This window comes from Sinohyriopsis cumingii, chromosome 11, assembly GCF_028554795.1.
Source record: "Sinohyriopsis cumingii isolate HCF-2022 chromosome 11, ASM2855479v2, whole genome shotgun sequence".
NCBI lineage: Eukaryota > Metazoa > Mollusca > Bivalvia > Unionida > Unionidae > Sinohyriopsis > Sinohyriopsis cumingii.
In genome coordinates, this window is record NC_142971.1 from 28,614,116 (window position 1) to 28,630,804 (window position 16,689).

A 16,689-nucleotide genomic window follows, 5' to 3' on the forward strand; every position below is an offset into this window, starting at 1 on the left:
GGCCTAGTTTGTTTCAAAGTCACAAGCTGATGCTTAGTTTAGTGCAAATGGTGTTGAACACTCTTATTGATCTAACAGGATAACTGCCATTACCAAGCATACTTTCTTGACCATGCTAACCTCTGGATGGGATTAAATTATGCTAGGACGAAAAGGTCAAATTTGATGATATAACTGAAACACTGGCATTCTCTGACTGCAACTATTGTCAACAAACTAAATTTCACTATTAAACTGATTAAAATTCAGATCTACTTATAATATGTAGATCTGACAGGCACCAATAAAACTTAAATGTTCTGGTGATCTTTGGAATTCCCAATTCAAAAAGTTTTAGTAGCATATAAATTAAAAAGTTGCAATTTTCAACTGGAAATTATGTCATTAGTAGCAATACATCCTGAATGACATTTTTCAACTTTAAAAAATATGACAGCAGTAATCTGAATGGTGATTCGAATGGCCAACAGAATATGCCTAAAATTGATTCTTGTTAGATCTCCTTTATGTTGTGGATCTAGATTTTAATCTGATATAGTTACAAAGTCTGGTAAATTGTAAAATCACTGCAGGCTAGAGAGAAGAAAAAAAAAACAGCAATCAAATAAAGTGTGAACATGGTTACAATGCGACTATTTGCTACACAAGCAAGACAACCACTTGTAACATATCTGGATGCAAACTTCTGATTTAAATTAATACTGTAGCAATGTTTCAGTTAAATATAGCATCTGATGTAGAAGGTAAGTCACTTTGAAAAATTACATCTTATCATTGTTGACACCACCACCAGTTACAAGACAAGTGGTACATGTGCCTAGGCATCATGCAACACTGAATTTGGATACAGGATAAACTGCATGCAAACAAAATTTAGAACCAAAAAGATATGTATTTACACAGAGAAGTGTGGCCCCTTAAAGGATCAGTCTTGGTCCCCAATGTCATGCTTATTGGAGCCCTTTTCTGGCATAGTTTCTCCGAAGGCCTCAAGTTCCTGTTCTAATGACATCATACCCTGTGCCATGTCATTATGCCAATCTCCAACACTTTGGAACACATCCTTTCCATCATTATGGTAAAATCGGGATCCCTAAAACCAAAGTGATTGCTTGTGAACTCCATAAAGCCGCAGAATTACATCCAAGAAAATTCAAGTGGAAGCAAACAATTATATAACAAATTTGTGAATCACTGAAAGAAATTGTAGCAACAAGAGATGTATAGAATTAACCTAAATTTCATATCTGTCAGCAGCAGATAAAATGATTTTCATCCGCAATGGTGTACCTGTTACCAGATTTTCCTCTGAAATTTCTGAATGCTAAAAAGTCAAACTTTCACAAATACAGGTAGAATTCAAATAATTTTCCTGCAGATGATAAACATCAGTTTAAAAATAAACTCTATGGTAATGCTTCAACCAACAGTAGGCCAGTGACCTGAACTAGAGATGGTTTGAAATGCCAAGATAAAGATTTTTTATTTTGTATCAAAGTTATGCCCAAATAAACTGGAAATTAAGGCTAAAGAATGGATGATTTACCCATGTACAGTAAGTATGGATCTAAAAATGACAGCAGAATGTTATGTCTTACCTGCTTGTTTCATGCAAGTTGCAAATACTTTATGTGCCAATGAAGTATAAAAAGTAGGTGACTACAACCTGTTTTGCAGCAGTTGTAATACTGCCAATACCAATACAATTGAAAATTTCTTTATTCAGTACAAGAGACCAATACTCTAACATACATTTTACTCCGAAGATTTGTGGTGTCTCGTGTCCCTCCCATCACTCGTTGAAATATATTGTGTATACAAACATTTATTGAAATTTTTTTTATTTTCTATTATCTTTTTTAACACCTTGCTTTCAGTTTAGTACCATATATTTAAGGTAATACAGCCAATGATCACACTACTAATTTCAAGCAGCATAAAACACCTCTTTGATTCTGTAAGAAGGGTTAGTTGGCTTCAGTTATTGACGTTTGCTGACACTGCTTATACTGTGATCACAAGTAATGCCGAAAGGAATAAAGAGACTAACTGATTATGACTTAATTCTTAAACAGCACAATACAGGGTTGGATTGGCTGCAATGCTTAAAGTATGTCGAGATGTCAAAGTGTGTGTTATCTACCAATGCCAAAACACCAAAATCTAAGCAACCGAATTATCATACGAAATAAAATGGCAGGAAATGGGAATTTCAGCAGTTTAAATAAAATTTAATGGACATCATTATGCATTCTGCCCTTCCAATAAAGCTGATTTCAAAATCTGCTGTGGTGGGAAGAACAACATTACACGTCATGCAGCATATTAAAGCATATTTAACACAACAACAAATAGATCATTTGTTCAGATGTAGTCAGAATATTGTTCCCAGACTCCAAAATTGCATAAAAGTTCTCATATAAATATTTGAAAACTACTCGCATAGTGACCCAAGCTTTGGGTCCTCAGTGGAATATGAAAACTGAAGATGTGTACTACAATGAAAACTTTGCCATTCTCATTGAAAAGCTTCCCTCTTCTGAAGACAAAACTCCCTACCATATTTTGTCACATTTATGCTCCACTGGCCAATTTTTTTTCTAAGGAATCAACAAAAAGACAAGCAATAATTAGATGTAAGATGAGCAGCATTTTCATTCAGAACCAGCAAGATGTCTTAAGAAGTCTTTTCATGAAAATCCAATGCTGATACTTCTGTCGATTAAGGAGTAGCAATATAAACATTGTGAAGATGGACCCTGTAGTGGCCATATTGGATGTCCAAAAGGCACAATTTAATTTAGAATCAACTAGTGTTTGCAATGTATACATGTGTAAAGTTAAAAGGCAATCTTCCAAGTAGTTTTTAAGGAGAAACAACATCAAAATTGTGCTAACAGATGGACAACAGGTCATCCCATATGCTCATCAGTCTATGACATGTAGAGCTAAAATTGGAACTCTTACGACTGAAAACTGCAACCTGAATTTTTATATCAGAATGCTGTATGATGGTATGAAAGAGATCAAGGCACTGATGGAATTACTTTCCAAGACCTGAACAAAGAAAGTAATAATGCAAAGCCAGTGTGGGTGGTACTGCTAGTGTGAAAATGGACATAACAAATTTTGGACCATAAATAGATACATGTACATACAAATGTGAAAAAAAAAACTCTTGAGCACAGCAGCACCTAAAAATGTGCCAATCAACTGCAATGCAAGCAAGAGATATAATTCAACACTGGGGGTTGCAGCAGCTGATTCTTTGCCAAGTTAAAATTCCCACTGCCCTCCATTGTATATAGACTTGCAATACAGAAAGAAATCTGGCAGCAGTGGCCCTGTATTTATATGCAAATAACCTTGGCACTGGGGATAAGAAGGTACATGTACACTTCTCTGAGCATTACAAACAGAAGACCTTCTATTGAAAGAGATTAAATTTCTCACCTATGTATGTGTACTCCCTTGCTTCATACTGACATGAATTTCTGACCTTTCCTGAGGGTCCAATGCATGGATATTTAGGACAGTGATTTTTGTTGTTGTGGGGTTTAACGCCATTTTTCAGCACACGATAGGCTATACATGGCGGCCAGTATTAATGGTGGAGGAAGAACCCGAGAAAACCCCGGAAAGAACCACTGACCCACGAGAAGCTACTGGCAAGCTTTCTCACATACCCACATTGGCTGAATCCTAGACTCGAACCGCCGCAGACAGAGGTGAGATGGCAGTGATCCGTAACGAAGAGCACTTTAGACCACTCGGCCACTCGTAGGACAGTGATTACTGATTTTGCAGTCTTAGTATGATAGCCTAACCGTCTCTGTTGTTGTTGTTGAGTTTAAATATAGTGGTATGCGCACAAATGTGCATGTGCCACTTTTTTCTGACTGCACCACAGTCTGCTAGTTGTTCCTGGGGAAGGGGATGGTGCCACCTCCCCCAGGCTTTTATGGATTCAAGGAACCCTGATAGTTTGGCCTCAATCTGTGGGTCCATAAAGGTCCCTACAGTTGAATGGTTGGCTGTCATTAGTGGGAAGGACAGCTCGGGAACGGTCCTGCTTGCTTTACATCGCTGGTTTCTTGTTGCATTTGCCTGGTGTTTCTTGCGATTTTTTTTTTTTTTTTAATTTTTTTTTTTTTTTTTTGATTTTTTTTTCTTCTTCAAAATGTTCTAAAAGGAGGGGGGATGTTCTATGCTGTTTATAGAGGTTCTTAGTAGACATCATGTATGAAGAGAGATTTTCAAGGTCATTATGGTATTACTAGTCGAGGTGTTTAGGGTGTGTTTCCTACGTTATGTTATTTATAAGTTTTTAGATATTACCTCTTTAAGTTATTTGTTAATTAATGTTTTTAGAGATTGAATGTTATTTATACTTTATTTAGCAAGAGACCAGAGTCCTAACCGATTACACGGTTCGTTAAGGACATCTAGGACCGGAATCCTCGCTGATTACTCGGTTCGTTAAGGACATCTAGGACATCCAATTTTGCGGTTTCCTTAATTTTTTTATAGGTGCTTCGTAAGTGAATTATTTATTAATACTTTTATAAAATTGAATGATATGTTATGGGTTTTTATGTGGTGGCTTCTAAATTTATTTAGCTAGTTACTGGGTGTTTTGGTTTTGTGGGAATAGTAATTATATTTTGTTCCTAAGTCCTGCTGAGTCTATGAATTGATTTATATTTTTATATGCTGATTGTTTATTTTTATTAAAGTCCATAAGTAACTCTGGGTATGTGTGTGGTGATCCAATCTCTTTTTGGTTTTTGATAAATATTTTCCGAGCGGGTTGATATTTTGGGCATATACTGAATACGTGGTGTAGATCTTCAGTGGTGTGGCAGTTAAAGCAGTTAATGGTTGCTGGTTTGGGTCCTATAAACCTTTCAAAACTGCTTGCTAGTTTAGTTTTTCCAGTTATTATCCTGTTTATGGTTTTCTGTTCTAAATAGGTACCCTTAGGTAGCTGTATGTTCCTATCTACATTTTTTGGGGTTTCATGGTGCTTTTTACCTTTTGTGGAGGAGTTCCAAAAATCTTGCCATGTTTGGTCTATATATGTTTGTGCGAAGCTTATTGCTTCTGTAGAGCTATAGTTAAGCTTGATAGAGTTTTGATCTCCTAGTTTGGTTTTTGCAACTTTGTCTGCTGTTTCGTTGCCAGAGATTCCAATGTGCGACGGTATCCACATGAGCTCGACTAATTGATGTGCTGTGGTGATATCGTTGATTAATTGGCATGCTCTGTCGAGGAATTGTTCCCTAGAGTGTGTATTGCGATTTTGGATCGATTTGATAATGCTTAGGGAATCGCTTATAATTACTGCTTTAGGTATTTGGTTGTCTTTGATCCACTGTAGTGATTCAAGTATAGCCCAGAATTCAGTGGTGTAAATGGAGCGATAGTCAGGTAATCTGGATCCCGTTCGTATATTGAATTCAAGGATGACTATTGCTGCTGCTGTTCTTGGTGGGTTGTTTGTTTTTGATCCATCGGTATATATTTTAACATAGTCCGGGTATTTTTGGTTGATTTCGTTTACCAGTACAGGTTTTAGTAAGTTTTCTTGTCCTTCTTTATTGCCTAATTTGGTAGCTTCAGTGTTAATCCTTGGTGGTTTTTGTAACCATGGTGATTTGTTCTGGTCTGTATTGCTTGTTACCTGTTTTTTTTTAGTAGAGGTATCTTTTCTCTTAGTTCAAGGATTACTTTGCCACTTGGTGTGATGGGTATGATTTTGGGTTTGAAGACAACTTTACACTTATTTATAGCTATTTTGGTGGGATGGTTGTCTGGGTGGGTATCTAATCGAATGAAGTATCGGAGGAGCAATTCTTGCCTACGTAATTTTAAGGGTAGTTCTCCTGTTAGTGTTTGTAGTTCTTCTAATGATGTTGAGGGGAGTGTTCCTGTGCATAATAGTAAGGCTTTTCTCTGGATAGTGTCAAGTTTTTGTAGTACAGGTTGCTTAGCCGAGCTATATGCTTGGCAACCGTAATCCAGTTTTGATCTAATTAGGCTTTTATATATCGTGAGGAGGGTTTCCTGGTTGCATCCCCAGTCATCTCTGGGTTTGAAGCTTAATTATGACAAAACCAAAGAGGCCCAAGTGGACCTGATATTGCTCACTTTGGCACGTGTCTGGAGGGAATGACAAGGATGAACACTTAGTTGCTACATTGCCTAACAATATTTGTTCATTTATCTTCTTTTTTTAGACCCATATATATATATATATATATATATATATATATATATATATATATATATATATATATATATATATATATATATATATCTGTGTGTGTAACAGACCAAGTATTCCTAGTCTTTATGGTAATTGATGAAAGTTCATGAAACATAATCAACGACATAAGATCACCACAATTATATACTACACAACTGATTTTGCTTTTCAGCAAGTATGTTTTTCAAATAGGAAGAAAATTAGTTAAAAATGATAATGGTTGCTGGAACTATCAGCTGATTATGGTACATTCAATGTGTACATGTATGTCTGAGCTACTGATGATTTTGAAGGATGCATTTGCAAATCTGACATTTTATAGATTTGGGGCGATTGTAGAGGTATTCAATTACCGGAGATGATATTTAACAGATGTCATCGATCCATATAGAAAATACTGGGTTTCATTGACCCATCACATGTAGCTTTTGTAGATTGCTACCGCTGCTGTTTATAGCTCACTGATTGTGCACAAGATAGGTCCAGCATAGTACACCTATACGGTGGCCATATGAGTTACTAAACTGCAGCTCAACAATGGATTTTGGATAAATTTTCAAAAAGTATTTTCCCCTGATGATAATTTCAATAAATACATCTTTTTAGTTGGAAATAATTCATTTTGCATAGACTTATAGTCACAAGTTGTTAGGATTTTCCAACAATTTTCAAATTTTTCCAACATCCAACACTTTTCCAACTTTAAATGGTTTTCAAGCAAAATTCCAACTATACAGTATTTAAGGCCTGGGAAAGTTTGAATTGGTAACCAGAAAGTCAGTGCACAAGCAAGAAGGCAACATAGTGCCTTTTAGTCCAAATTTGTTCAGTATATATAACAGCATGTAACAGCCATGTTTAAGAGTCAAAAGAACAAGACATGGGTATGTACCTTAATTTTAGATTTGAGTTCTATAATTTAGTTAGATGTTAGTTACTTCTGTAATTGACTTAGTATTTATTTTGCAATTATTTTTACTGCATTAACAATTTCGCTAATTAAAAATTTTTAAAATAAATAAAGCTAATGCTGTAATTTCAGTATTATAAATAGAACTTCAATTTCTCGAATTATTCTAAAATAATTTCTTCATTTCTGTTGTTGTTGTTGTTGTAGAGTTTAACGCCATTTTTCAGCACATGCTAGGCTATACATGGCGGCCAGTATTAATGGTGGAGGAAGAACCCGGGAAAACCCCCGGAAAGAACCACCGACCCACGAGAAGATACTGGCAAGCTTTCTCACATACCCACATTGGCTGAATCCGAGACTCAAACTCTTCACTTCTAATATTCCATCTATGATTCATTTTCATGAGATTGAGATATTTATTTATGCGATAGTTAGTTCCTGTTCTTTGAGAAGAATTGTTTGCAAATCCCAGCTGTATAAATGTAAAAGATTTTGCCTTGACGTAGGTATTGCAATTAAAAAACTTTGTTGGGTGATGACGTTTTCTCACCACATATCACCCCTTTCATATTAATCCTGTGTGGTCACTGAATGAGTCCAATTTCTCTTCACATACCACATTTTTGCTAATATTACTTGTGTGTGGTCATTGAATGAGCCCATTTTCTCTTCACATACTATGCTTTTACTAAGGTAGTAAGGATTGTGTGATCATTGGATGAAAATAATTATCTCCTCATATCACACATATTCAGTTCATAAATGTATGTGTGATCATTGAATATATAGTTATCTTCAAATATACACTTTCTTGGACTGAAACTCTCGATTTGATGAACTTATTTGCATTTGTTGGGTGAACATAATCTTCCTCCCGATACCACATCCAACTTCAAGTAGGCATCAGTTAGGACGCCATATAAGAGACAAACTCTTTTCTGCTTGAAACAGTCACAGGACAATTTGTGTCCCCTCATCTACTGCAGTCCTATTATCTCCAGTTAACAATATCTAAGTGATAAAGCAGTTTCCTGTCCAAGACTGTATATTTTATGTATGAAGAGAATAGTACACACCTGCCCTTTTTCTACAGTCAGTAAGCAATAATAAACAAAGTAGGAGTCAAGTCACACAGATACAGAGAGCTGGCAATATTATCCCCTGCACATCAGTAACAGCAAGCAAGGACAAAAAGCAACCGTACAAGAAAAATACTCAAATGTAAGACCTGACATCAAAGTTCATCTCCAACACTATGACATTTCCATGAATCTAGGTGATTGCTGATCATTCATTTTATTGCTGTATAATTTATTTGAATCCTGCGTCTTGAATAAATATGTATAGTATGCATACAAGAGTCTGCATATCAAGTTTTATCCTTTTATCTCAAATGACTTTAACGTTATGAAGCAAATGGGCATGATCAAAATGATTTACCGAGTCTTGACCTTGACCACACACAAATATGGACTGTGTGTGTGATTTGGATTTTTAACGTAGCTTTAACAATTTTTCAGTCATATTGCTACGATGTCTGCAGTGTGGCAGTTTATAGTGATGTTTAGCACTGGGGCATCACGCCGCAGACATGTAGCATGATGTCCCACCCAGTCACATTATCCTGACACCTGGCCGACCAGTCCTAATACTAACCTCTTAACAAATGTGAAATGCAAAACACCCTCTAATGCTGATGAACAAGTATTATTACTTAATTTCAAACAGTTTTAAAGTTATAAAAAACAAAATTAAAGGATGGATGGATGGACTGACAGAAATGCAAATAACATGTCCTCTGATTTTCTTCAAAAGGCAGGGGACAAACATCTTACAAACTGACCAATGAAGAAAATATCCCGAAGTCAAAAGATTCCTTTGCTACATTTTCTGTCATACACACTTGCTTTAATTCACTTGTTTTACAAATAAATTTTATGTTCATAATTATGTCATCAACTTAGAACATTACTTGTTATATTTTTGTTACATATTTTCTTCAGTTTTAAATCATGTTATCCCCCCAGGTTTTTAAAAAGTAAAGTTTTATACCCTGCTCTATAATTTATGCATTTCTGTATGTATTAAAACAGTTTTGCAAGAAGAATAATTCTACAAAACCCAAGACATGTGATTTTCCCTATCTTATTACAATAGGCATACTGGCTAGTAATTTCACCTACCATACTGCATGTTACTATACAGGGTTTCAAAAGAAAACTACTGGAATGTATTTTCTTGATGTTCCACAAGTGCTATAAACAAGCAGAATGTGTGTGTGTGTGTGAGTGAGAGAGAGAGAGAGAGAGAGAAAGGAAAACTGAAACAACTACTGTGTTCACAAGCTAAGTCAATCACATACAACTATGACTCATTAGTAAGTGCAAATGTTGTTCATAATCAAATTCATCCACGATCTCAACAATATACGCTTATACACCAAGTCTGGTCACAATTTGTTCAACATTGGTCCCACTGGCCTGATATCATCCACCATCCATTTGGTCATTTCACTAAGCAAGCTTATGTAAAACTGTAAAAACACAACCTATATAAACTATCTCAAACTTGACATCATGTCAAGTTTTCTCTAGTCTGATACAAATTCTTTCAGATAAAGGCAAAATTAGTGACTACAAATAATAACTTTACCAATTTCTTGAAGAACAAGAGTTTGATTTAATAATTTGGCTACATGTGTTTTATTGTTTAAGAAAAAGCTGATAACTGTGTCTTTCATTTTACTAATTTCTTGAAGTACTGCAAATTTTTGGTGTACAAAAAAAAAAGTTAAAATTAATAATATGGCAAGATGTTCTGTTTTGTTAAAAAAAACAATTGGATAACTGCATTTTTCTTTACATGAATAAATATGTTAGTAGTTTATATTTGTGAATGTTCATTTCATTTAAGCCAATATTCGATCAATGGCTTTGATCTTCTCTTATTTTTGAATGATGTCAGCTCTTTAAATAAGTGTTGATCATATTATTTGTGAACCATGGACAGGACAATATAGCCGTCTTCTTTGTGTTTGTTCGAAATTCATCCTATGGACAACTGTTGCTCAAACAATAGTTGGCAGGTATTTGCTCATTAAACTAGCATATACAACCAAGCACAAAACAATGTGTTGATTAAAAAAAGTTTCTCACCCTAATTTGTAAATCAATCAAAGTAACTGCTAATCCACAAAGTCAATCTCACAGCTAAATCATGGGACACTGAATGTTGCCAAAATGTGCAAGCTGACAATCAGACAACTGTCATGCAATCAGATGACCAGTGAATAATATTGTCATCCCCAATAAAAATAACCAATTGTTCATTAACAATTATTCCCACTGCAGTCATTCAAACAAACAGATGTTAAGTGTGTTAATCAGTGGATTTACAACTGAAAACAGTATCTGGAAATATAAAACTTTCCCTATTAAAAAGAAGCTTGAAGCCCAGTGCAGTGTAAAGCAAATAAGCTCAAGATTTAGGTGTTCCTAGACCAATCATCTGAAGATGAAAGAGGGAAGGTAAGAGAGATAGTGATGGACATGAATAAAGTGAGGGACTAACGAGTAAGAAAACCAGACACAGCTAAATGACCTTGGGATGTACACGTACAAACATAAATGTGAGGGACTAATGAGTAAGAAAGCCAGACACAGCTTAATGACCTTGGGATGTATATGTACAAACATAAATGTGAGGGACTAATGAGTAAGAAAGCCAGACACAGCTTAATGACCTTGGGATGTATATGTACAAACATAAATGTGAGGGACTAATGAGTAAGAAAGCCAGACACAGCTTAATGACCTTGGGATGTATATGTACAAACATAAATGTGAGGGACTAATGAGTAAGAAAGCCAGACACAGCTTAATGACCTTGGGATGTATATGTACAAACATAAATGTGAGGGACTAATGAGTAAGAAAGCCAGACACAGCTTAATGACCTTGGGATGTATATGTACAAACATAAATGTGAGGGACTAATGAGTAAGAAAGCCAGACACAGCTTAATGACCTTGGGATGTATATGTACAAACATAAATGTGAGGGACTAATGAGTAAGAAAGCCAGACACAGCTAAATGACCTTGGGATGTATATGTACAAACAAAAATGTGAGGGACTAATGAGTAAGAAAGCCAGACACAGCTTAATGACCTTGGGATGTACATGTACAAACATAAATGTGAGGGACTAATGAGTAAGAAAGCCAGACACAGCTAAATGACCTTGGGATGTATATGTACAAACAAAAATGTGAGGGACTAATGAGTAAGAAAGCCAGACACAGCTTAATGACCTTGGGATGTACATGTACAAACATAAATGTGAGGGACTAATGAGTAAGAAAGCCAGACACAGCTAAATGACCTTGGGATGTACATGTACAAACAAAAATGTGAGGGACTAATGAGTAAGAAAGCCAGACACAGCTTAATGACCTTGGGATGTATATGTACAAACAAAAATGTGAGGGACTAATGAGTAAGAAAGCCAGACACAGCTTAATGACCTTGGGATGTATATGTACAAACAAAAATGTGAGGGACTAATGAGTAAGAAAGCCAGACACAGCTTAATGACCTTGGGATGTATATGTACAAACAAAAATGTGAGGGACTAATGAGTAAGAAAGCCAGACACAGCTTAATGACCTTGGGATGTACATGTACAAACATAAATGTGAGGGACTAATGAGTAAGAAAGCCAGACACAGCTTAATGACCTTGGGATGTACATGTACAAACATAAATGTGAGGGACTAATGAGTAAGAAAACCAGACACAGCTAAATGACCTTGGGATGTACACGTACAAACAAAAATGTGAGGGACTAACGAGTAACAAAACCAGACACCCAAACAAAAATGTATCCTTGTGGTTAGCTTGCTGCAAGTTTGCCACAAGACTGCGGCAAGCTTGTATCATCAAATAAGCTTGCCAATAAATATTTGTTAGCTTGTGGAAGCATGAGACCATTTCTCATCATTTTCTTACCAGCATCTGCAAGCTTGCACAATCGGCAAGCTTATGAAAAGTGCAAGCTTCCACGTTTCCAGACCAAATTTCGTAGAGAATTGTTGTTCATTTCATGCTATATGCATATAAACTACAAATAACTTTTAAACAATTTCAAACAGAAAATGTATAAGAAACAATTTTATGCTAAAGATGACCTCATTTAATTTAATAATGCAGATTATTTAATTTCCAGCTATTACATTTTGTTATATTTAATATTACCAACTTTATGCATTTTTTAATGTGGTAAATACCAAAATAATAATAATAATAATAATTTCAAAAGCACATGATAGATGAGAAAGAAAACCAGATACAGCTTAATGACTAGAGGTGCAATGATATACAAGTAAATCGGATCTGCTGTTTTGGCAATACATACAATACTGTTTTCTGTACTGCAATTCTTTCACGGTCTTGCTTTCATCCAACAAATCTTTGTTTATCAATTTTTCCAATTTAATTCAAGAACCATGTTTTCTAATTTTTTCCAAGTTGCATGTTTAGCATAAAACTGCAGGAGAATGTAATATTAAGATGCATATTACCATTATTCGGGCAATGTTAAATGGGGTGAGGTGTGCAAATCAAGACCAGGGATATTTATCCAGTTAAAAATACTTTATAAACTTCACTTTGTGCCAGATATTGATATCTTGTTTGTAAGGACACTAAATGCACAGTATTCAATCAGGAGTCCATGTTCATAAATATATAAATTACACAATCTATACTTGTATCCACTGCCTGGAATGTACATACAGCAATTTATTTTTGCATCCACTGTCTGGAATGTACATACAACAATTTATTTTTGTATCCAATGCCACGTATGTACATACAACAATTTATTTTTGTCTCCACTGTCTGGAATGTACATACAGCAATTAATTTTGTCTCCACTGCCTGAAATGTACATACAACAATTTATTTTTGTCTCCACTGCCGGGAATGTACATACAGCAATTTATTTTTGCATCCACTGTCTGGAATGTACATACAACAATTTATTTTTGTCTCCAATGCCAGGAATGTACATACAACAATTTATATTTGTATCCAATGCCAGGAATGTACATACAACAATTTATTTTTGTCTCCACTGCCTGGAATGTACATACAACAATTTATTTTTGTATCCACTGTCTAGAATGTACATGTAACAATTTATTTTTGTATCCAATGCCAGGAATGTACATACAACAATTTATTTTTGTCTCCACTGCCTGGAATGTACATACAACAATTTATTTTTGTATCCACTGTCTGGAATGTACGTGTAACAATTTATTTTTGTATCCAATGCCTGGAATGTACATGTAACAATTTATTTTTGTATCCAATGCCACGAATGTACATACAACAATTTATTTTTGTTTCCAATGCCGGGAATGTACATATAACAATTTATTTTTGTATCCAATGCCTGGAATCTACATACAACAAAGCATGAATCGTATGCTGTTATGATTGATATTTTAGCTTCAAAGAATAAAAAGAGAGCAAAACATTTATTTTTTTTAAAAAGCAGTTGCATCTAATGTTTGCCATGTGAAATACATCATTGGTCAGATCAATGTGCTTACATCTTGTTAACTTCCTTTTCTTGTCTCTAAATACAGATTAATAATGACTCATTTTTCAAGTTAGCTGACAGGCTTACATACCTGAATTTTAATTTTCAAAATTGTATTTCTTTCACAAAAAAATGGATTTTTGAAATGATTCCCAACAAAAAAGCCCGAAAGTGCAGTGAGCAAATTTTAAAAAAGACAGACTGGAAATGGCAATGAGATTTTTATTTGCTCATAATTTGACTGCTGTCAGGTGTCTGTAGACTTGTTTCATTTTTATGTTAATTTTACATGTTTATTGACTACCATTTGAAGTCTTGCAAGGTAAATTTCACTTAAAAATGTTCTATTTTTCAAGTAGTAATTGTTATAGTGATTATTTTACTGTTTTTATTAAGTGTTACAGTATTGCAATATATATTTTGAAATGGGCATGGTATATTGCAATATATCACAATATGGTTTTGGGCATATCATTGCACCCCCATTAAGAAAAAAAGGCAGACAAAGCTTAATGACCTTGGAGTGTATATGTACAAATATGAAAGTGAGGGACTGATGTGAAAGAAAACCAGACACAGCTTAATGACCTTGGAATGTAATGTACAAGTAATAAACATGAAAGTGAGGGACTTCTGTGAAAGAAAACCAGACACAGCCTTATGACCTTGGAATGTACATGTACAAACATGAAAATGAGGGAATGATGTGAAAGAAAACCAGACGGAACTTAATCACCTTGGAAAGTACATGTACAAGCATAAAAGCAGAGACTGATTTGAAAGAAAGCCAGACACAGCTTGATGATCTTGGGATGCATATGTGCAAAGTACTGAACCACAAAGTGTTTCATATTTCCTTGCAGAAGTTTTGGAATATGTTGTTGCACTGAATTCAAACACATAATTATCTGTGACAAAATGACTGAATATTATATACAGTATGCATATTTTCAATGAACTGTTATGGACTTGCTCAAACAGATAAAAGGAGTTATATGTACTATTAATGCTGTAGACATGTATGCACTAGTGCAAGGTTCTCTGAATAAGGTCAATATTAAAATATGCGATCTCTATGGTTTCTTTCATTATTAATCAATTTTAATATGAATTAATTTAAGACTGTAACTATGCCACAAAAGCATGTTGTTTTGTGCCCACTCCTATTGCCACCCCACCCCATCCTGTTGTAGTCTAGGGGATAAGCACATTGTTTTGTGCCTACTCCTACTGCCACCCCACCCCATCCTGTTGTAGTCAAAGGGATAAAGCACGTTGTTTTGCACCTACTCCTACTGCCACCCACCCCATCCTGCTGTAGTCAAAGGGGTAAGCACGTTGTTTTGCACCTACTCCTACTGCCACCTGTTGTACAGCCTAGGGGATAAAGATGTTTTGTTTTGTTCCTACTCCTATAGCCATCCCACCCCACCCTGTTGAACTGCTTAGGAAACAAGTTTGCACAATTTTTTATAAACGATCTGTTTGGTTATATATTGCATGATGGTACCATCACATTAGAGAAGGGTTTCACAATACTTTTTTTTATAAAAAATTAATAGTTCATTTAAATTTTGACAAACAAGCATTAAAGATTGTTTAAAATGAACCACTCTCAACATATATATGTACATGTTTTCCTTTCTAAAATGGGTCATGCAACCATTTTTAGACACAAGAACTTCACATAGCAATGACAGTGAACAGATGTTATTTGCAAGGCTGATTGGTAACTCAAGGTTAGCATGCAAGGAGTACCAGGTTTGATTGCCAGGCCAAGTGTGGTGTACCATTGTTTTGTGGCCTCAGGCAAGACATTTAACTTGGATTGCCTGACAAAACTAACTAAATGCCTCCAAGTGAAATATGTAAAAACCAATATATTGCCATACTAATAATAGTCAGTTTTAAAAATATAACAAAAAAAAATGACCACATAATAAATCATTCCTTGGAAGATAAGAAAATAAGTATAAACCTGAGTAACATGAGAGAAGATACATTTTTATACAAGTTAAAATCATCTGGAACAAAGTACTAGGTAACCTTTCTTAACAGTCATCATCAGAAAAATATTGAAAGAGTTTTTATGTATTATGTAACTAAGCTTCCACATGTTTTCTAATTTAGAAAAAAACAAACCTGTTTTAGATGAAATCAAGAATGGAGAGTGTTTTATTGACTCAATTCATGTTATGAACCTTCTGAAAATCCTGAATGAAAAAACTGAACCACACTGAAGAACTTTTAACCAAAATCATAATCATGGCAGAATGAGTAACATATATATATATATATATATATATATATATATATATATATATATATATATATATACACACACACACACACACACATGTTACTCATTCTGCCATGAGAAGCATATGGTTAGGATTTTGGTTGGATGACTGCAGTGTGAGTCTGGAGAGTGGTTTTCAAGATTTTCCTCAACCTTTTAAGCATATATACATATAGTCTTGAGAGTGGTTTTCAAGATTTTCCTCAACTTTTTAAGCATATATACATATATACATGTATATATGCTTAAAAAGTTGAGGAAAATCTTGAAAACCACTCTCCAGACTCACACTGCAGTCATCTCCAATCAAAAGCCACTTCTTGTATCTAGCCAGCGTCTACCCTCTTGTTGACGTTTTAATTTTCCTTGCATAGTTTACCTCCCTTTACTACCAACCATCCTTAAACAAGAGCAACTTTAATGGCTTACCATCAACAACAAAACCCAAGCTTTATATTACTTCTGCCTTTCACCCCTGTCCTGGAACAGTGTCGCAGGGTTCAAAACCCAAATCTGCAACATGTATTATGGGTCTTGCTGTTATGACTGCATACATTAAGTTGGGCAAAATAAAAAGTACTTGAATACGTCCCTGCAACTAT

General features: G+C 35.0%; 1 protein-coding gene across 2 annotated transcripts in view; it reads right to left on the bottom strand.

Annotated features, from left to right (window-relative positions):
• Nucleotides 1-16,689, bottom strand: part of LOC149787826 (peptidyl-prolyl cis-trans isomerase FKBP4-like) — a 93,848-nt gene that overhangs the window by 11,461 nt on the left and 65,698 nt on the right. The window contains exon 8 of one of the 2 annotated variants that reach the window (XM_089974045.1): nucleotides 900-1,093. The exons of the other annotated variant lie outside the window; for it this stretch is intronic. Coding sequence (XP_089830171.1) covers nucleotides 926-1,093 — 168 coding nt within the window. The 3' untranslated portion in view covers nucleotides 900-925. The remainder of the gene's footprint in view (nucleotides 1-899; nucleotides 1,094-16,689) is intronic. 2 annotated transcript variants of the gene reach the window in all.